We start from the raw sequence: 20,074 nt of genomic DNA, 5'->3' as shown, positions 1-20,074 counted from the left end.
GTACAAAAAAAATATAATAAATAAAGTATAATGAATAGTATTTGCCTTAGACTTGCCCTAGACTTTACCCTCATGGGTGGAACCATAAATGGCAAGGCTGATACTATTCACGTGAATAGTGGCAGCCCTTACTTGCCCTTGCCTTAGACTTAGCTCTTATGGGTGGAAGTACTCTAAGGCTAAGGCAAAGGCAAGGCAAGGGTTGCTACTATTTATGTGAATAGTGGCAGCCTTACCTTTTTTGGTTCCAACCCAAAAGGCTGGGGAAAGGGCAAGAAAAAAAAAAAGAATATGCAACAAAATATGAACTTGTTATGTATTTATAGGGAAAGTGAATAAAATTGTTATGTATTTACAGGCAAAACATCCATAATTTTTCGGTATTTTCAATTTTTTTCAATTTTTTTTTGCTCGTTGACGTCAACACCTTCGAGCCGAAGCCTAGGCAGGATCACCTTTGGGCTTGCCTGGGTTGGTGGGACCTAGGCCTTGCCTGGGCTCTGGTTGCGCTGGAGGTCCAAACCCTTTAGAAAGGGCCTCCGCCCTGGCAAAAGGCCACTGGAAGTGCTCTTAATGAGATTAGATTTCGACAAAAAAATAAAAATCTTTTTAACCAAACCTTGCATTAGGCTAGAGCCCACCCTAATCATAGTGTAGTTTCGCCTAATACTCGCATATTTATAGAGTTTTATCTCAAAAAGTATAACAATTTAATTTTAAGAAGATTTACCACTTAATTAACCGTTTTTATAAACAATTCATTTTTCGACGTGAAACCATTGTATTTGATACATAATTCATAATAAAAAGTTAGAGAGTTTTGGTTATAGACAAGGCCTAAGTGACGCTATTAGATTAGGGAGAGAGAAAAGTCTAGAAGTGAACAAGTACGACATATATGGCAGGATTTAGATTTGGAAGAAGTCACTCACTCATTCACTCCATCTTCCCCAAATTGCAAATGCAATTCTCCCTCCTCTTGTCCATGTGCCTGCTTTCATATGGGACTTTTCGTCATCCTCCACATATTCCTTGTACAAACTCCAAACACCTTTTTCGACCAAAAAAACAAAAACTCCAAACACCTTTCTTCTCATAATGTGTCCCACGTGCTTCAGGATGAATAGTATTTAGGATAAACACCCCTTTATTTTTTATTTTTTATTTGATTAAGAACACCCCTTTAATTTTGGGTATGTAACAACTTGACCCTTATCTTTTAAAAGTTAGTAAATACAACCCTTAAAGTTGTCAATTGTCAAGCAATTCGTACCGTCATCCGTCTAAGAGTCAAATATCAAAAATCAAATTTAAATTTAATGTGGCACATTGGTGAAAATAACATCTCAACCTATTCCATATCTTTTAATATGCTTCACAATGCTCTATTGTGGCACTTGGTGAACCTTAACTTTTAAATGTTAACTTCACAAATTGATAGAGGAGTCAAATGGTATAAGAATTCATAATTTTTTAATTATTTACATGCCCGTTTGATAACCATTTCAATTTTAATTTTAATTTTTTATTTTTTGTGCTAAGAGTATTGAAGAAAATGAGATTTAGAATGGGAGTGAGGATGAAAGGGGAGGATGGAATGATGAGTAACAAAAGATAAAATAAAAACTTGAAAGTGAAAACAATTTCAAATATATTTTAGTTTTCACTTTTATTGCTTTTCTTTCACATTCTCGTCTCTCACCTTCCCTCTTAATCTCATCTCCACTATCACTTTCATTCGCTCTCTAAAATTGAAATGGTTATTAAACACAGGTCCTACAGTATTCTTAACATAGAACTGAAAAATGTTATAGTACATATTCAAAAATTAAAAAATAAATATGTGACTGTCCAATATAAAAAGCCCGCGTGTTTAGTGGAAGGCAGAAACACTTGCCTTGCCTTTGAGATGGTCTCCTATTTAGAAAACCAATCGTGGAGATTACAGATAATCATTGAAATCATTGGAACTTAAATAGTGATTAAATAATTAAGCAAAGCCCTGAATAACAACAAGAAGAACAAGAAGAAGAGAAAATCTGAATACGAGTGTGTGCGCATGGTGCACGGATTGGTACTCAAAAAAACTCAAACATCTTCTCTATCTATCCATCAAATCTATTATTTTGTCAAAAAAATCACCGAAACAAAAATTTTCAAAGGCAAAGACAAAAGCAAAGGCAAGGCTAAATGGGGCTTTGCTTAGTTGTTTTATGTTCAACTTGTGAAAACGACCATGCCCAATAATGTAGTGTACTTGAATTAGTGCTCCTAGATTAGTATCAATCATTGTTTAATTGGCGTGGCCATGTGGTTTTGGTTGTATTATATATGTAATTATTTAAGGAAGCCAGTGGGTAAGTAAGTATCAAACCATAATATATATGAATGAATGAGAATCTTGTTGGCAATTGGATTAGATTAGTTATCCTTTCGTTAACTTTTTCCCTACTATATTACAAAATATAATGTCATCATTAACGTCATTTCAACTTGGGATCTTATCTGGTTCCTAACTCTCAAACTATTCTTCATGCAACCTAATTTATTATTTAATTATTGATATTAAGTGCATATATAAATACAATCTTACATTAAACAGTTAAGACGAGTAGGCGATTAATCGTAGCATTCTTCCAGATACATTTTAGTTATTTTTTCAGATAAGGGAAGTAGAAGGGTGTGTAGGTTCCATTCCATCACACATGAGGAAGAAACAAACCAACAATGTTGAATGGTGTGTCCACCTGATACACACACACACACACACACTTTTTTTCTTTTATTTATATTATTTTTTTTTGGGTCTGAGGAAATTTAGAAATTATATTATTTACAATGTGGAAGCTTGACAGAGAGTGGGTCCAGTTTGAATGAATTGTAGCTCAGCAGGAGGAGCAAATGAGCAGGTTTGGGAAGCTGTGGATAGGTTTGGAACCAATCTGGCAGATCTCCCGAGCCTTACAGTCTCACAGAACATGTGTCTCTACATCATTGGCAGGATTATAGATATGACTCTATCTAGACCATATTCACCGCTAAAAAATCTTTATGACGTGTGATTAAGAAAGATATTTCCCGAGCGCGCGCGAAGATACTAGTTTATGCATACGAACAAAATAGTTCTTACAATTAAAATTCTCAAAGTCATAGGTTTTTCTTTCTTAGAAAAAAATAAAGAGACAAAAATTGATGTCATAAGCCGTGATTCAACTTTTCTTTGGGTACATAATTAAAGGAAAATTCAGCCCTTTCTGCTGACTTTTAAGATTTTTTTATTTTCATTTAAAGGTATTAAGTGCAGTAATGCACCAAGTTGATGGATATGACATATCAAACGTCTCTTCCTTTAGCGCCACTGCCCTTGAATTGAACCCAAAGAGAGGCGTGAAGGTGAAAAGCAATCTTTGTTGACTTTAATTTTCTTAAAGTAATGCCATGCCAAACCTGAATTTTATTCTTATTTTTCGTTTTTCATTATGTGAAATCGGAAAATTACAAGCAAAAATTACGGGAGCACGCATGTCCAAAGAGATCAAAGTAAAAATGAAGAGAACAACTTAAGAGGAGCCCCTCTCCCACAATTTGGAGGGATCAAGCCCATGGCCAAAGGATCCCACAAAAATAAAAATGAAGATGCTGTATTGATTTTAAAACACTTCTTTGGTTGGAAGGAAATTAATTTGAGTTGTAAAATCAAGGATCCCACAAAAATTATTGATTTGGTTTCATATACCAACCTCTTTCAAGCCAAATAGAAAGAGTTCGGTTTTGTCTGGTAAGCAAACGCACTTGATTAAGAGTGTTTTGGTTTAGGGTAATCGCAACTACACTTGGTTAATGTTGCTCTAGACAAAGTAGATTCTTAAATTCGAACCATTTAATCATTAATGGATAGACCAATCTATTAGAGATAAATATCTTGCATGAATTACACATGCTTAACGATTTAGATCTTCATTTTACATGTACTTAAAACAATACAAGAAGCGAGTTTTATTAATCAAACATAACTCAACAACAATAGCTTTACATGAAATTTTACCATCTGTTTGGATAAGAAAAATAACTCGGGATTTAACTAAAAATCGGGAATTGAAGAGGTGAAATTGATATTTCCATTGGTTGGCAACTTAAGCATGGAATTTACTAAATGATGCGCGGAAAAAAATCGTGAAAATTGGGGATCAAAATTTCCGAGTTTAATTTCCACTAAAAGAGGAGTCATTTCGCAATTTCTATTTAGCATAAATTCATTTTTCACTTCGACATCCATAAATCCAAACACTGAAATTATTAATTGTCATAAATTTAAACGATGAAGATATAAATTCCGTTATTTAAGAATTATATGCAATTTTCTTCATCCAAACAAAGGGTGAAAAATTATGTATTATTAGTAGAAAAATGTGATTTCCCGTAATGGATAGTTGAGGGAAACTTAATGCAAGACTGCGACAAGTGTATGTTATTGTTATGTCTATTTCTATTTTCACGTGATGAGAGTGATACATATAAGAGTGTTATTTTAAAGTTACACGAAACTAGCAGAGATGTAGTTCGTAATATGGTCGAAGCGGCGAATAACTTTATCCGGGGCAGTAATCGCAGATTGCATCATCAATCACTACCAACGTGGCTAATAAATAGACCAATGGACAACCCATAATTGGGGGTATGAGGAAACACACAAGCAAATCCCAACTGAATAATAAATAAATAAATAAAATAGGAAATAACAGGTAGATATGGATTTTATACTATTATACGACAACAATATATTAAGAGGGCTAAAATATTGGACACACTGAGAAGGGGGGTCCGAGCGTGACTGTCAAATCTACATATTCTTTCTTTCTCTCTCTAAATTTTTTTTCAGAATTCAGAGGTGTTGTGGTCTGTTCTCCTCTCCTCTCTTTCTGTTCTCTCCTGTTCCGGAGATTCGATTCAATCGCCGATCTTTTGCAGCGTTTTTCGGATTCCGTCGTCTTCCTCTTTCATTCAATCTCTGTCTTAGCGCAGAATATAATGTTCCAGATTTTCAAGGTACGAATATATTAATTATTTAATTATATGTATTTGGAGAAACAGGGTTGGATATAAAAACAAAAAAGATATCTCTTTTGTGGTTGGATTTTTATTTTTATTTTTCTCATCACCAGTTTCTGTGTCTGCTCAATTTTCTTCTGCTTGCACATTGACCGTATCGGCTTCTTGTTTTTCATATAAAATTCTCATTTTTGCTGTGGGTTTTGAGAGTTTTTCTTCAAAGATATTTTGATGTTATGTAAATTTGGATTCTGAAGATATTTGCATTTTTTTTTATAGTACGGCCATTATTCTTTTCTTAGTTTACTCAGTATTGTTTTCTACTCCAGCAGTTTTGTTCTTCTGCAACTGCAAATTTTCATGTACGGTTTCAACGCTTGAATTCCCAATTGGTCCTCCTTGTTTCTGCTGTTTTTGAATTTCATGTAAAAACCCAGTTTGGAATTCTTCTTTTTTGGGTTCATATATAAACTCAATTTGGGTTATTTAATTATATTTTTGATATTTTAATTCATTAGTTATTATATATCTTTCTTTATTAATCTGTGTATTTTGGGATGTAAAGATCAATAATGCTGTTTCTGCAGTAGTACTCTCATGGCCTCATCTTCTCTGCATCATTGACTGGCTTCTGTTTTTTTTGGGGGGGTCTTTGAGATTCTTCTTTGGGAACTCTGAGCTTTAGGTGGGTATTTTCTTAGTACATTAAAAAAGGTTCCCTTTTATGGAAATGGGATCTGCTTTTTCTCCCATATCATCATAAATAACAACAACAATAATAAAAATAATAATAGCAGCAATAATAATAATAATAGTAATAATAGAAACTCATGGCTTTAATCTAATTCTCCTGTGAAAAGAAGAACTCATGGAGGTGATGATTTCTTCGAGATAACTTGTCTCATGTACACCACCAATGCCTTCAACAGATGTTTTCTTTTTCTTTTTCCCATGGGTGGTTTGGTTAGTGCAAGCATGTACAGATAAGTAGCTATGATTATGAGTGTTTAAAAAGATAAGAACTTTATATTTTATTGCATAAAGAATGTGTCCCTTTCTTTTGGGTTCTTTCTGCTCATCATCATTTTCTTCTTTCTGTTCTTGATGATGCAGGACTGGTTCTGATCTGATCGAATACTGACTCGAAAATAAAAATGGAGGGTGACACATTTTCAGGGCTTGGCAATGGTACCCAAATTGATGGCAAGGTTTTGCAGACATTTCAGAAGAGCTTTGTTCAAGTCCAGAATATCTTGGACCAGAACAGGCTGCTCATAAATGAGATAAATCACAACCATGAGTCTAAGATCCCTGACAACCTCAGCAGAAATGTGGGTCTGATCAGAGAGCTCAACAATAATATCAGGAGGGTGGTTGACCTGTATGCTGATCTTTCAAGTTCCTTCACCAAATCCATGGATACTTCTTCTGAGGGAGACTCCAGTGGTGCTTTGAAATCTGATGCAAAAGCTGGGCACAAGCGGATTAGGCCTGCATAGAGATCATAATTGTCTTCCTGATTCTTTTGCATGGTGGGAAGAAAAGAGATTCACAATTCTGTTGAGATGGTAGAAAAAAAATTGATTAGATTCTGTAACTCTACTGTATCTGTGAACTATCCCTAGATTTTCACTCACTTTCTCCTTACATTTGTTAGATAATAATTTCCCAGAATTCCTATTTCATTGTAAGTCTGTAACTGTGGATCTAATTGAAGGAAAAAAAAAAAAAGGTTAAGCTTGTTTATGTCATTTCATTTCTACTTTTTTTCCTGTTCCTGTTAATTGCTAATAAAAAGTTTATATATATATATATTATATATAAATATATTTCTTTTGTTTATTAAATTACCATTCTCCCTTGTGTTTTCCCCTCTTCAACTTGTCAAGTTCTTTGATTTGCTCAGGGAATTTAAAGAGAGCTGATATATTCCTTTATGCCAATTAAAAAGAGATAGGGAGAGATATTTGAGATTGACAGGGCACAGCTTTATTTAACTTTTACTGTTTGTGAAAGAAGACTAAAATTTGATATGTGGAAGTATATGAATCTCCTTTTCATCAAGGATCAACATTAACTTTTGATGCAAATTCTTCCACAAAAACAAAAACCCTTTATTCCCCCTTTTCCCAAGCTTTGCATTAAAGCAAGTTTCCTCCAGAGTTTTAACTGAGAACTGAAGTGAAGAGGTAGCAGACTTGTTCTCAGTAATCTCCCATGAAGCCAAAACTCCTTTTTTCCACACTTGTTTCTGCTGTTGGTGTTGCCGAGCAATTTGCTGTTTATGATTATTTTTCCTTTCTGTGTTATTGTGGGAGTGTGGAGAAGTGTACATAAAAACAGGCATACATCTCTGTGAAGATGCTCTGAAATAATTGGAAAGAAAGCAGCTTTTTAGATTAGTCTTTTTGGTTCCCAATCACACACCACCACATGAACAGAATCTCAGATAAGAGATGATGAGCTTTTTTGACCCATTTTTTTATATAACAAAATTATTTATATTTGTTGTGACCAATGGCAGTCCTTTTGATGGTACTGGTAGAGAAAATAAAGTATTCCATAGGTTGTTTAAAACAAAGCACTATAGTTCCAAGAGACAGACAGATATGTATAAACAGTGACCCCCAACAACATGACAAGGGACCCAAATCCTCTCTCTCTCTGGGGATGGAACTCAACTTCTCCATGCTTATGCTTATCCCCTTCCATCTACTTTAGGCTTTTTTTTTCTTTTCTCATTTAACTTTTCCCTTTATTTATTTAGTTTATGCAATTTTTTTATTTCCTTTAGGCAATAAATGACCTTTATGTATGACTATCTTCAAGTTGATTACTTCTCAGCACATATATATATATATATATCTCTCTCTTTCTCTGATTGAGTATATGTCTCTGTTGATGGACCCCTTCATGTTGCAACCTAATTTCCTGATCTTTGGAGTGGAGGCCCACATGACTGATTGCTGGAAATAGCTTTGGATTTTGAATATTCGTAAGAGAGAGAGAGAGAGAGAGAGAGTGATCTCTTGCACACTTCATATACAAAATTGGTCTCATTCGACCACCCATTTGTTTATATGTTAAAAGTAGTATGCCTACGGTCACCTGATTGGTGTAGTGGTGTAAAATATACCGTATTGGTATAGATTAGGTTTAATCATATTTCGTGTTGTACTCGGTGTAGAATAAGATTGTTTATGTTTAACACATCCATCTTGGCACAACCTAATTTCTTGTTAGGCCGCATTAATTTGAAGAATTTAATTTGCTACTGTTATTGGAGATGCTCTAATATTGTATTATATCCTATTAATCGTGAGGAATGTACACATCTCGTGTTTGTGACACCTCTTCATTGAAATACTCATATAAAATCGAGTATTAAAAACCCTTGTAACCAAAAGAAGGTATCTCTCAAACCTAATTAACAATGACAACAACAGCTGCACAAGCAACAACATTACAGTGAAATCATGTTATTAAAATTAGTCGTAATCTTGATCACACCGTCAACAGCAATACAAGCCTGCCAACAATGCAAATAAAAAAGAGTCCAGGTTTAATCCACTGGATCAAGTTAATATAAACTAAACTAAACACACAACCTGCAAGATCATGATCCTAATTAAAAACTGGATTAATGCTTTCTTTATTGTGAAATTAATTAAGGTAATCATCAAGGGCTAGAAAGATCAGATGATTGGGTCCCTAAACCAGGCCAGACAAATTAAACATTGCTATAACTTAACATGTGCAATCCTGCAGTGGGAATCTACTTTTAGCCCATTCTTGCCTTTCTGTTGTTCCTTACATTTCCAGCAAAATGCAGGTTGGAAAGGACCCCAAAATGTCCATTTTGCCCCTTGAATTCGACCACAATTTATTACAGTAGACAATAAGACTCTGTGTCTGTTCCTAGAGGGTTTTGTAAATCATTATTAATTGGACCTAATTAGGTAATCAGACTATAATAATCCACGCCCATACTTGAAAAGACCTATTATGCCCTAATAACAATAACAATGCCAATAATGATGATGATAGCCCATTAGCTCCCCCTACTTTCTTTATTTCTTTCTTCCTAAGGAATGAGCTCTATGTGGTGGGTGGACAGATTTATCGAGCCCCAAATAATTTGGAAATCTACAAACTCATGTGAACGTCCCCAATATTCTAATTATAGGATAAACTTCATATTTTTAGGATTTCTTGTGTGTTTTTAGCATATTGTGTTCGTAATATAAAATACGTGAAAGTCATTGTATATGATAAGATTCGACATTTTTATATAAGAATTACAATTTCATATTTTGTGACACAATATTTCATCCAATGCCATTTTTAAATTGTAGTCGTAAGCAATCATTTGCAATAAGTTGGTTGAACCAACTGCTTAAGCAAGTTATTAAGTTGTGATTGAGAGAAACATGTGGTTCCACCTTGCACATTGTAATGGAAAAAGAGAAATTTCACATCATTACACATAATATAACCCCAAACACATCGAGATCTTACAAAATCTCAATATGTGTTGAGAGTAATTTTATAGATTAACTTTAAGTGTCGTTTATTTTTTGTGGCATCTAAGTAATTTTATTACCTAACCAAAAAATGAAGAAGTTATTTTATTACTAACAAATAAAGTAATTGAACTTACTAATTAGGTATTTGTTTAGTGGTACTTTTCTTCTCAATGTTATAATCGGTTTCAAATTTGATCCATCTTCTCTCCTATTGATCCAAAAAACAAATTAATTAGACAAAATTCTATAGCGAGGGTACCATATATGGACTTCTCATGTGGACCTTCATGTTAACCATATGATCCATATATGACACCCTCACCATAGAACGACTTACTAGATGGAACCAAGATATTTGCCTTAAACTTTTTACAGATTATCTAAGAGCATAATGAAACAATTTGGGCCGAAGTTAAACAGTACAGCCCAACCCAAGTTTAATGGACGAAGACCTATTTTGGGCTAATTTATGGGCCTTTGGGCCATCGTTTTTTTTAAAGCCTTGTACTCGGCTAAAATTGCCAAACAAAAAAGAAAAAAAAGAAAAAATCTCTAAAAAAAAGAAGAAAATATAGGAGCAAATATCATCCGTTCATCAAACTGACAACATATCGACCGTGCGATTATCTCCACCTGTACTTATAAACCCCTCGTATCCTTAACCCCAAACCGGGTGTCAACAAAGCTAGGGTTTGCAGAGCTCCCGCCACCACATTTCAGATCTCACATCTGCAACTTCCACATTCGCGACAATGGCGACCCAAATGAGCAAGAAGCGAAAGGTTAGTCCTTCTACCCTGTTTGTTTCCAAGAGAAAACACAAGAAAATTCGATCTCAGGTTCAACTAAAGCTCTTGTCTTTATGTTTGGTTACAGTTCGTCGCCGACGGAGTGTTCTTCGCCGAGCTGAATGAAGTTCTCACGAGAGAGCTCGCCGAAGATGGCTACTCTGGCGTTGAAGTTAGGGTCACACCGATGCGTACCGAGATCATAATCAGAGCCACTCGTACCCAGAACGTGCTCGGTCGGTTTATCATTTTTATTGAAATATTTTATTTTTGTGACCTTTTTAATTTAGGCATGTATTTTGATGATTTATTGATCGTGTGCATTTTATAATAACTATAGGAGAGAAGGGGAGGAGGATTAGGGAGCTAACCTCAGTGGTACAGAAGAGGTTTAAGTTTCCAGAAAACAGTGTTGAGCTTTATGCTGAGAAGGTTAACAATAGAGGGCTTTGCGCTATTGCCCAAGCTGAGTCTCTCCGTTACAAGCTTCTTGGAGGCCTCGCTGTCCGCAGGTATATGATTTTATCTTTATTTTTTTATTTGTATTAGTGATCTAATGATGAACAATTGTAATAAAGGCCTCTCATTTTTTTTTCCTCATAGCTTTTGATTTTGTTGGTGAGCTATATTGTCAATCTGATACAGTGTTTCGGTTTAAAATTATGAATCTATTCTTTTGTATTGAAGTGTTATTTTCAATTCTACAATGTGCTGTTGAGACAGATTAGGGATGAGCTTATTTAGTGTTTGGGTTGGTTATTATTTGTTCTGTATCTGGATAATGCGCTGTTTTGCAAATTTGGTTTTTGTCATCTACAAAGCATATTGGTGTTCTCGTACCAACTTTGTGTCGGAAGATGACGAAATTGATATATATATATATATATATATATATATATATACACTCCATGCCATCATCCTCATGAAATGCCATTGTTTTCATGCAGTAACCGTGAGGAGGGTACATTTTTATACATGGCTTCCTGTATGCTTTCTTGTTAACAACCGTGTTTTAGCCTGGCTTTCTAATAGACCAGCCTCTGTTCATCACTGAGCCATTTATAGAGCAAATGGGGTTTGTTTGTATTGGTTTAGGTCTACAGGTTTTATATATAATTCAATAGTTTCTGTTCAAACTTCTGGCTGGGGCTTGAACATTTTCTTGGTAGTAGAATTTTTTATTCATTTGAGATATATGATGTATAGTTTTGCCTATTTGTTAGTTGTTGTTTTCTGTCATCTACAAAGCATATTGGTGTTTTTGTACCAAATTTGTGTCGGAAGTTGACAAAATTGATTGACATCCTCCATGAGATAATCTTCATGAAATGCTTTTGTTTTCACGTTGCAATCTCAGGGAGGGCAAATCTTTCTATTGGACCGTTACTTTTAGTCTGGCCTGGTGTTTCTGACTTGCATTTTGTATTTGAATTATAAGCTGTATTGTTTTGCCAATTTGTGAGATGGTAGTTTTATGTCATCTACAAAGCATGTTGGTGTTTTCGTACCAAATTTGTGTCGGAAGATGACGAAATTTATTTACTTCCTCTCTGAGATAATCCTCATGAGATGCTCTGGTTTTCATGTTGTAACCTTAGGGAGGGTACATTTTGGATCGTTACTGTTATTTAGGCCTTGGGTTTCAGACACTCATCTAGTGTTACATACATAATCTTGGGTATTGGTTTTTCCCAGTTTTTCTACGTAATGCAATTGCCAATGATGATGATAAATTGTGATTCAAAGATGGACCCCATTTATGTGCAATTTTGTATACTGAATATATGCTTAATGTCTAATCTACCATGAACTGTTCCTTTCAGGGCCTGCTATGGTGTTTTGAGATTTGTCATGGAAAGTGGGGCCAAAGGATGCGAGGTTGGTCATTGGCAGTTTTTGATACTGGTTTTCCTATCCCGTTTTGAATTTGATGTTATATGTTATTGTTACATTATTAACAGGTGATATGTTATTGGTACAGGTGATTGTTAGTGGAAAGCTAAGAGCACAGAGAGCCAAGTCCATGAAGTTCAAAGATGGGTACATGATTTCTTCTGGTCAGCCAGTTAATGAATACATCGATTCTGCTGTGAGGCATGTTCTCCTTAGACAGGTTTGTCCAGGTCACCTGTTTCTTCCTTCCGTAGTGCTTCATGAGTTGGTTTGTTCTGTACAAATGGTTCTCTGTTATAAATGGTCTAATCACTTTATGTATTTGCATACAGGGTGTACTTGGTATTAAGGTCAAGATTATGCTTGATTGGGATCCCAAGGGCAAGCAAGGCCCCATGACCCCCTTACCTGACCTTGTTACAATCCACCAACCGAAGGAGGAGGAGTATTTCAGGCCTGCAGTAGCAGCAGCGGCAGCAGTGGCAGCACCTGTTCTGGGTGCAACTGATATTGATGCCCCGCTGGTTGTGGCTTAAGTCCTTAACATATGTTCTGAGATAGTCATCCATTATTTGTAACTTCAATCTCGAGTATTTTAATTTTATTGTTTTCTTATGAAAAATTTTGCGTACCAAAAGATGGGACAGAGCATTTCTCAAATTGTGTCGCACTCAGACAATTTTGTTTAATATTTCCTTACTTTCAGAGTTGTTTATGTTCCTTCCCTCTCTCTGTCCCCCGTTGTCTTTCTTTTTGTCAAAGCTCCCTCTGCGTTGTTCCAACACAACATTGTTTTGTTATTTTTATTGATGGGAAATATGGTACTTCCAATTCACTTTCCGAAAAAAAAGAAAGACGGCAATTGCCAGTTCAAAGTCAATAGTTCTGATCAAAGACTAGGCTTCATCCGCATTCTTTCATGAATGTTAAATAGGTAAGTAAAAGTCGTGTCCAGCACCTTATGCATGGTAATATGGTGATTTACTCCTCTGTTTGAGGTTTTAAGTTCAATTTTTTGTGTAAAAAAAAAAAAAAAAAAAAAAAAAAATTCATGGCAGTGTTTGGTTTCGTGCATTGCAAGTCTTACACGTTACAAAAGTGATCTTTAAAAAGTAGGAAAAGAAAAGCTTCAACACCTGTGTAAGTGTGTGTATGGAAGAAACACTGTTTGCATGTAAGGAGCGAAGTATTTGATTGAAGGGGTTGACGCGTTCCACGCGAGCTTCCACCTAGGCAGTGGTGCTTACATTTCTCAGTCATGCAAAACGGGCTCAGTGCTTCATCACGGTTTACCAAATGGGCAGGCAAGACCAAGCTCAGGTGAAGCAAAGGTGGGATCCACATGCACATCTTAGAAAGAACAAAAAAGAAGGTAAGACCAAACTCAGAAAACCTTATCCTGCAAGTAATAAAACAACAAAGCTGCCTTTAATGCAGCACTTACACTTGGAAATTGGTCCTCTCTGTCACATTTTTCTTGCAGCACATACTCAGAAATTGGTCCTCTCCTCTGTTCTCTGTGTTGTAACTTGTGTTCTTCAATGTTGTCATTTCTGTGTGCTGCTCTCATGGTTCTCTATGTTCCTTTGCCTCCAGAGGACCACTTCTCTGAGTTTGAAATAATCCCTGCGGAGGATAATTATCAGAACCCCCCAACTGGAAATGATCAGCAGCAACATGCTGAATGGTTTGAGGAGCAGTTGGAAGATGATCTCAAATGGTCTTTTGCTTTGAATGGGTACGCCTTCAAGTATTCAAACATGAAAAAAAAAATTAAAAAACCAATTCTTCTAACTGGGTTTACATTTTGATGAATCTTTTGGAATTTCTGCTGCAAGGTGAATCAAATTCAAATCAATTCCGAGAGAAATCACATCATGCAAATTAAATCATCAGTTCATTTTGTACAATATTAGTACTGGTTTAGATTCTCTCTTTCTCTCTCTCTCAGTGTGTTGCATGCAGCAACAAGCGAGTTCCAAGACATAGTTCTTTTGGACACAAAGCGATTTGGAAAGGTTGGCTAGCTATCACAATAAGGACTCTAAATCACACACACATATCAATTAATTGGTCACTTTTATTTATTTATTTTTTGTGTGTTGGTATATTTAGGCTCTGGTGATCGATGGGAAGTTGCAGAGTGCTGAAAGAGATGAGTTTATTTACCATGAATGCTTGGTTCATCCTGCTCTTTTACTACATGACAAGTATATATGCGAATATATTTTTAGCTTAGCTTAATCCTTTTTTCTTTTTCTTTTTCCCTTTTGTGTCTTATTTCTGTGTAATTGGTTTCAGCCCAAAAACAATATTTATAATGGGAGGTGGCGAAGGGTCAACAGCAAGAGAGTCACTAAAGCACAAAGATGTAGAGAAAGTTATCATGTGTGACATTGACAGGGTGTGATGCTTCTCAAAACACACACACACACATATATATATATATATATATATATATGAGATTTACCATTTAAGTGAAAGCGAAATGATCTTCCATCTTGCTGTTTGGGGTTTGACACCACCCTCGCCCCCTCACCACATATTTTACCAAAAAAAGGAAAAGATCTTCCATCTTGCTTTCATCCAAATCTGTATTTTTATCAGTGTTGGTTAAAATGTATATCTACTATTTGGTTGTGTAGCAATGTCCTTTAGCATGGCATCTGAAGGTGTTGCTTAACATGAATATTGCAGATGGTTGTCGATTTTTGCCGAGAACATCTGACAGAAAATCAGGAGGCGTTTCATGACGATAAGCTCCACATTGTTTTCAATGATGCAAAGTAAGTAGCTAGTTTGTCTTTCTTTGCTTTAATTTGTTGTTTAATCTCTCAATCGCAAGTGAAAGCCTTTAGGACAGATATTATGAGCAGAAGATATTGGTTTTCGGTTGTTAAGCAAGCCTTGATGTATGCCAGAAACAATCTTGGTCTGATAATGAACTGATATGTAAGAGTAATTAATGTGATTGAAGGGATGAGCTAGAGAAAACTGAAGAAAAGTTTGATGTGATTGTGGGAGACCTACCAGATCCAATAGAGGGAGGGCCTTGCAATGACCTTTACACCAAACCCTTCTATGAGCAAGTCATAAAACCCCACCTCAAAGACAATGGCATCTTTGTCACTCAAGTAAATACAGTAAACTAGTATGAATCAGGTAGCTTTGGTTCATTTCTTGAAACTTTTCCAAGTTGTGTCTTTATCTTGCTCTACGCTATCGATGAACAGGCTGGTCTGGCAGGAATTCTTTCCCATAAGGATATCTTCACTTCAATATACAACACTATAAAACATGTGTTCAAGTGTAAGCATTTCCTTTCAATTTCGGTTAACTTCGTGTACCTTGTTTCTCTGTTGCATGACAAATAAGGTTGCTTTTCTGCAGATGTGATTGCATACACAGCTCATGTGCCATCTTATGCAGATTCATGTGGATGGGTTTTGGTAAGTACTAATTAAGTAATTAACCACCATGAAATTAGAATTAACTGAGGAGGAATTTTCTATCGAAACACATTGATTCTGTTCCATTTGATGCCTAACTACTAACATCTGCACACAGGCTTCAGATGAACCACTCAAATTGGACGTTGAACAACTCAACAGCAGAATCCAGAAAAGAATTAGAGGCGATCTCCTCTATTTAGATGGTGCTTCCATTGTGTCATCCACTGTAGTAAACAAGATGATCTGCACATCGTAAGTTGGAATGCTACAATTTCCATAACGAATTAAGAAGAATTACGTGACATATCAGTCCATATAGCCTGGAATTTGACAATGTTTTCTGCATGAACTCTTTATGGATAATGGATCATCCCTACCTATGCTAAAGTAAATTTTTTGTTGCAATGCAGGCTTCTGAAAGAAACTCAAGTCTTGACTGGAGAAAACGTAAGGTTCGTCTATGGGCATGGGCTTGCAAAGAATGCAGAAGAATAGGGGGGCTAATGTGCTATTGAAAGGAAAACCAGTGATAAAGAATAAAAGCATCTGGGCATGTAGACTCAGAACTAATAATTGAAGTTTTTTTTGACAAAACCATTGGCTCAAATTCCGGATTTTAGGAAATAATCAACTACCATTGCTTTACCATTATGTCACTGGATTAAGTCCCCACCTTTTGGTACCCCAGAAGCAAACAAATGTTTGTTAGAGCAAACCCCATATCAACTCTACCAAAATCATCTAACTTCGACTTACTATTAAGTATTTTAGGTCAGACTTTGCCAAATTTAATGTAAAGCTGGATTTGATCAAACAATTTGCAACACATAGATGGGCATGGTTTGTACAAGAGGAGAAAAAATCCTTTGGATTTTTCTACGGTTAGTCGAACATATGCATATAGGCGAAATTTGACCATTAATATGAACATATGCTTATAGGCGAAATCTGATCATTAGTACATTACTAAATTTAAATGAAGCTAGGTTTGATCAAACAATTTGCAAGTTGCATTTGATACACACATGAGCTTGGTTTGTACCATAAAGAATAGAAAAACCCTACACATTTTGTTAGCGTTAGTCTTTTAAACGTATAGAGTAAAATCTGACCGTTGATGCATTGTGAGTTCCATATACGTAAATTATTGCGTGAGATGGTGATATAGTTATCATACTAGTATGTCTTATCAATCAAGGATTGTTACAGATTAAAATCGTAAAGCAGAAGTGAAATTTAATTACGAACTCTAGAGCAAATAATCTACTTTGTACGAAGAGCATGAGAGAAGTTTTTTTCTTTTTGGGGTCAGTTGTTTGAAGGCTAAGGAAGGGCGGTGACATAACTGTAATTTCAAAAGTTCGAGCGTCCTATATAAAACCCGTAAACCGATTCGAAAATCAAAATCCCTTTTCTCTCTCGGTCGGTTATTTCCTGCAACACCCCGCCAATTACACTCCCTCTCATTCCGTCAACAATCTCTCGTTAATTCCAAATCTACCCGTCGTTCTATCCCGTGACTAAGTCACTAGCCTCACCGTCTTCCTCCTCAAATTGACTTACGCCTAGGGTTCCTCAGAATGCCGGTGCACCTGACGCCGAACGCGATCGCGGCGATCTCAGCCGGCGACTTGAACTCGAAGCCATTGGTGCAGGTAATCGATATTAAGCTCCTCGGCAAGCAGGAGAGGTACCGTTTCATAGTCTCCGATGCCGTTTCGTGTCAGCACGCCATGGTCGCTACGCAGCTCAACGACCGAATCAAGACGAGCCAAGTCAAGAAAGGTTCCATCATCCAGCTCACCGATTACATTTCCAACTACTTCCAGAACCGCAAGTCCGTTTCTCTCTCTCTCATTTCCGATTTTTGGTTAATTAAGATTGATTTTGGTTTTGATATGAGATAATTGCTTGTGGTTAGAAAAAGCTAGAAATGTGTCTGATGATTTTAGGAATTTTTAAGTTATGGAATCGAAACGAGTGCTATATAGTCTTAATCAAAGTTGAATATTATTGTGGTTGTTTGAGCAGTGATCAGAGGCAATTTGCGTTTCAAGGAATTGACGTTTCAAATTTTGATTAAATCAGTTTATGAGCTAACATTAAGTATCAGAAGTAAAAGTTTCACTCTATGTAACCATATGTTCAGGTTTTTTGGGGTGTCGGTTTGCATCTTGTCTCTAATAATTCAGTATTTTATATTGATCTTGGGGATATGTCAAAGTTAGCAATGGTACGCAATTATGCGTTTGATGTTCATCTATCTTGAGAAACGAAGAATATAATCTGTGCAATAAAGCTAGGAATTTATTTTTGTTGGGTTGAATCACAAGCTATGATGAGGTAAACTTGTATTGAAAAAAAGAGAACTTAAAAACTAATGTAACTAGAGAGCTTAAAAGCAGTGAGTTTTGACTTTCCGCTCTTTGTACAGGATTATTGTAGTGCTGAACATGGAAACTATCATACTGGACTCTGAGATTATTGGGGATCCAAAACCATATGTTGAATCTGGTTCAACTGCTCAAAAGGCATTGCCTAATAACAATTTTGAGCACTCAGTCGGGGATGGCAATAACTATATGATTTCTCAACAATCTGTACGCAATGTGCAGAGTCTCAGACCTACTTCTCATTCAGGGACCTCTCTTAACCGTGGGCCGAATCTGAGACCTACTTTTCATTCTGAAAACTCTGTTCACAATGTGCCAAATTTCCGACCTACTGTCGAACCTCCTTACCAGCCACCCCCACAGTACAAAAATCATGGCTCAATCGTAAAGAACGAGGCACCGGCACGGATCATTCCTATTAATGCTCTGAATCCTTATCAGGGAAGGTGGGCTATCAAGGCAAGGGTCACAGCAAAAGGGGATCCCCGTCGGTATAATAATGCTCGAGGAGATGGTAAGGTTTTCTCTTTCGATCTCCTTGACTCTGAAGGAGGGGAAATACGAGTGACCTGCTTCAATGCTGTTCTTGACCGCTTCTACGATACTATTGAGGTTGGTAGAGTTTACTTGATTTCAAAGGGTAGCTTGAAACCTGCCCAGAAGAACTTCAACCATCTGAAAAACGACTGGGAGATAACTTTGGATGCAAGTTCAACTGTGGAGCTCTGCCCTGACGAAGATGGTTCTATACCAGAGCAGAAGTTTTCCTTCAGGCATATTAGTGAAATTGAGAATGTTGATAGTAATTCTATCGTTGACATTATTGGTATTGTGATATCTGTCAACCCTTCTGTTCCTATTATGAGGAAGAATGGTATGGAAACTCAGAGAAGAATTGTGAATCTAAGGGATTGGTCAGGCAAGAGCGTTGAGCTAACCCTTTGGGGAGATGTCTGCAACAGGGAAGGTCAAAGGCTTGAAGATATGTTGGCTTCTGGGTTATTTCCAGTTTTAGCTGTTAAAGCTGGGAAGATTAATGATTTTAGTGGGAAGTCCGTAGGAACAATTCATTCTACACAGCTGTTCATAAACCCAGATATCCCTGACTCTCATAGCTTGAGAGAGTGGTTTGATCGAGGGGGCAAGGATACTGCTTCTGTGTCGATTTCTAAAGACATTGTTCCAGGAGGAAGTAAGAATGAGATACGCAAAACTGTTTCTCAGATCAAGGATGAAGGTCTTGGAAGATCAGATAAGCCGGATTGGGTCACTGTGAAGGCCACGATATCTTTCATTAAAACAGATTCTTTCTGTTACACAGCTTGCCCATTGATGATTGGAGATAGGCAGTGTAACAAAAAAGTGTCAAGGTCAGGAAACAGAGGATGGCAGTGTGACAGGTGCGATCAAGAATTTGAGGAGTGTGATTATAGATATCTGCTTCAAGCCCAAATTCAAGACAATACTGGTTTGACTTGGGCAACGGCCTTCCAGGAATCTGGGGAAGAGATCTTGGGTTGCTCAGCAAAGGACTTGTACTTGTTGAAAGAGCAGGATGATGCAAGATTCGGAGACATAGTTCGGAGCAGTATCTTTAACCAATTCCTTTTCAAGCTTAAAATCAAAGAGGAGACGTACGGTGATGAGCAGAAGGTGAAGATCACGGTCGTTAAGGCAGATAAGGTGAACTATTCTTCAGAGAGCAAGTACATGCTTGACATGATTTTGAAGTTTACTAGGTAATGAACATGATCAAGTTCGATTTAACGGTTTTAGTTAGATGCAGCAGATTGCGCTCTGTGGAGATTATTTACACTTAGCATTGGACAAGCTCGCACAGAAATTGTTGTTCTGTGAATTGATGCCAGCATATCGGCATTTAACTTCATTTATATATAGGCCTTGTAAAACGTAGGCGTAGCCACGGGAAACTATATAAATTTCTGAATTGAGTTCATGGCGTTTTTATTTTC

General features: G+C 36.4%; 4 protein-coding genes across 6 annotated transcripts; all 4 read left to right on the top strand.

Annotated features, from left to right (window-relative positions):
• Window positions 1-4,794: 4,794 nt before the first annotated feature.
• Window positions 4,795-6,800, top strand: ELF4-L3 (ELF4-like 3). Of its 2 annotated transcripts, XM_008243986.3 has the most exons (3): window positions 4,795-5,046; window positions 5,637-5,734; window positions 6,163-6,800. In XM_008243986.3, exon 3 carries the CDS (start codon window positions 6,204-6,206, stop codon window positions 6,546-6,548), a length of 345 nt encoding a protein of 114 aa, XP_008242208.1. In that variant the 5' UTR covers window positions 4,795-5,046; window positions 5,637-5,734; window positions 6,163-6,203; the 3' UTR covers window positions 6,549-6,800. The 2 variants fall into 2 exon arrangements, with proteins under 2 accessions (XP_008242208.1, XP_088899727.1); XM_089043601.1 differs by lacking the exon at window positions 5,637-5,734 and having other exon boundaries at window positions 4,796-5,046.
• A 3,396-nt stretch (window positions 6,801-10,196) lies between these two features.
• LOC103340561 (small ribosomal subunit protein uS3x-like) lies at window positions 10,197-12,961 on the top strand. Its single transcript, XM_008243984.3, has 6 exons — window positions 10,197-10,357; window positions 10,452-10,599; window positions 10,704-10,875; window positions 12,187-12,241; window positions 12,345-12,476; window positions 12,589-12,961. Exons 1-6 carry the CDS (start codon window positions 10,328-10,330, stop codon window positions 12,790-12,792), a joined length of 741 nt encoding a protein of 246 aa, XP_008242206.1. The 5' UTR covers window positions 10,197-10,327; the 3' UTR covers window positions 12,793-12,961.
• Window positions 12,962-13,098: 137 nt separating this feature from the next.
• LOC103340560 (thermospermine synthase ACL5-like) lies at window positions 13,099-16,604 on the top strand. Of its 2 annotated transcripts, XM_008243983.3 has the most exons (11): window positions 13,099-13,628; window positions 13,853-13,994; window positions 14,208-14,274; window positions 14,372-14,466; window positions 14,558-14,660; window positions 14,954-15,042; window positions 15,234-15,390; window positions 15,490-15,565; window positions 15,647-15,705; window positions 15,824-15,960; window positions 16,119-16,601. In XM_008243983.3, exons 1-11 carry the CDS (start codon window positions 13,553-13,555, stop codon window positions 16,201-16,203), a joined length of 1,086 nt encoding a protein of 361 aa, XP_008242205.3. In that variant the 5' UTR covers window positions 13,099-13,552; the 3' UTR covers window positions 16,204-16,601. The 2 variants fall into 2 exon arrangements, with proteins under 2 accessions (XP_008242205.3, XP_088899726.1); XM_089043600.1 differs by lacking the exon at window positions 13,099-13,628 and having other exon boundaries at window positions 13,783-13,994; window positions 16,119-16,604.
• Window positions 16,605-17,084: 480 nt separating this feature from the next.
• RPA1A (replication protein A 1A) lies at window positions 17,085-20,058 on the top strand. Its single transcript, XM_008243982.3, has 2 exons — window positions 17,085-17,545; window positions 18,143-20,058. Exons 1-2 carry the CDS (start codon window positions 17,289-17,291, stop codon window positions 19,842-19,844), a joined length of 1,959 nt encoding a protein of 652 aa, XP_008242204.2. The 5' UTR covers window positions 17,085-17,288; the 3' UTR covers window positions 19,845-20,058.
• The last annotated feature ends 16 nt before the right edge of the window (window positions 20,059-20,074 follow it).

This window comes from Prunus mume, linkage group LG8 (genome assembly GCF_029339155.1).
Source record: "Prunus mume cultivar Tortuosa linkage group LG8, ASM2933915v1, whole genome shotgun sequence".
NCBI lineage: Eukaryota > Viridiplantae > Streptophyta > Magnoliopsida > Rosales > Rosaceae > Prunus > Prunus mume.
The sequence above is the reverse complement of the archived record's forward strand: the minus strand, read 5'-3'. Positions and strand labels throughout refer to the sequence as shown.

Excerpts from the sequence above, each read along its gene's own strand:
- LOC103340561 (XM_008243984.3), top strand. The coding sequence starts at position 10,328 with ATGGCGACCCAAATGAGCAAGAAGCGAAAG. Across the intron at positions 10,358-10,451 it reads AAATGAGCAAGAAGCGAAAG|TTCGTCGCCGACGGAGTGTT; the intron begins GTTAGTCCTTCT and ends GTTTGGTTACAG. Across the intron at positions 12,242-12,344 it reads GTGGGGCCAAAGGATGCGAG|GTGATTGTTAGTGGAAAGCT; the intron begins GTTGGTCATTGG and ends TTATTGGTACAG.
- ELF4-L3 (XM_008243986.3), top strand. The coding sequence starts at position 6,204 with ATGGAGGGTGACACATTTTCAGGGCTTGGCAATGGTACCCAAATTGAT.
- LOC103340560 (XM_008243983.3), top strand. The coding sequence starts at position 13,553 with ATGGGCAGGCAAGACCAAGCTCAGGTGAAGCAAAGGTGGGATCCACAT. Across the intron at positions 14,661-14,953 it reads TCATGTGTGACATTGACAGG|ATGGTTGTCGATTTTTGCCG; the intron begins GTGTGATGCTTC and ends TGAATATTGCAG. Across the intron at positions 15,566-15,646 it reads TATAAAACATGTGTTCAAGT|ATGTGATTGCATACACAGCT; the intron begins GTAAGCATTTCC and ends GCTTTTCTGCAG.
- RPA1A (XM_008243982.3), top strand. The coding sequence starts at position 17,289 with ATGCCGGTGCACCTGACGCCGAACGCGATCGCGGCGATCTCAGCCGGC. Across the intron at positions 17,546-18,142 it reads AACTACTTCCAGAACCGCAA|GATTATTGTAGTGCTGAACA; the intron begins GTCCGTTTCTCT and ends CTCTTTGTACAG.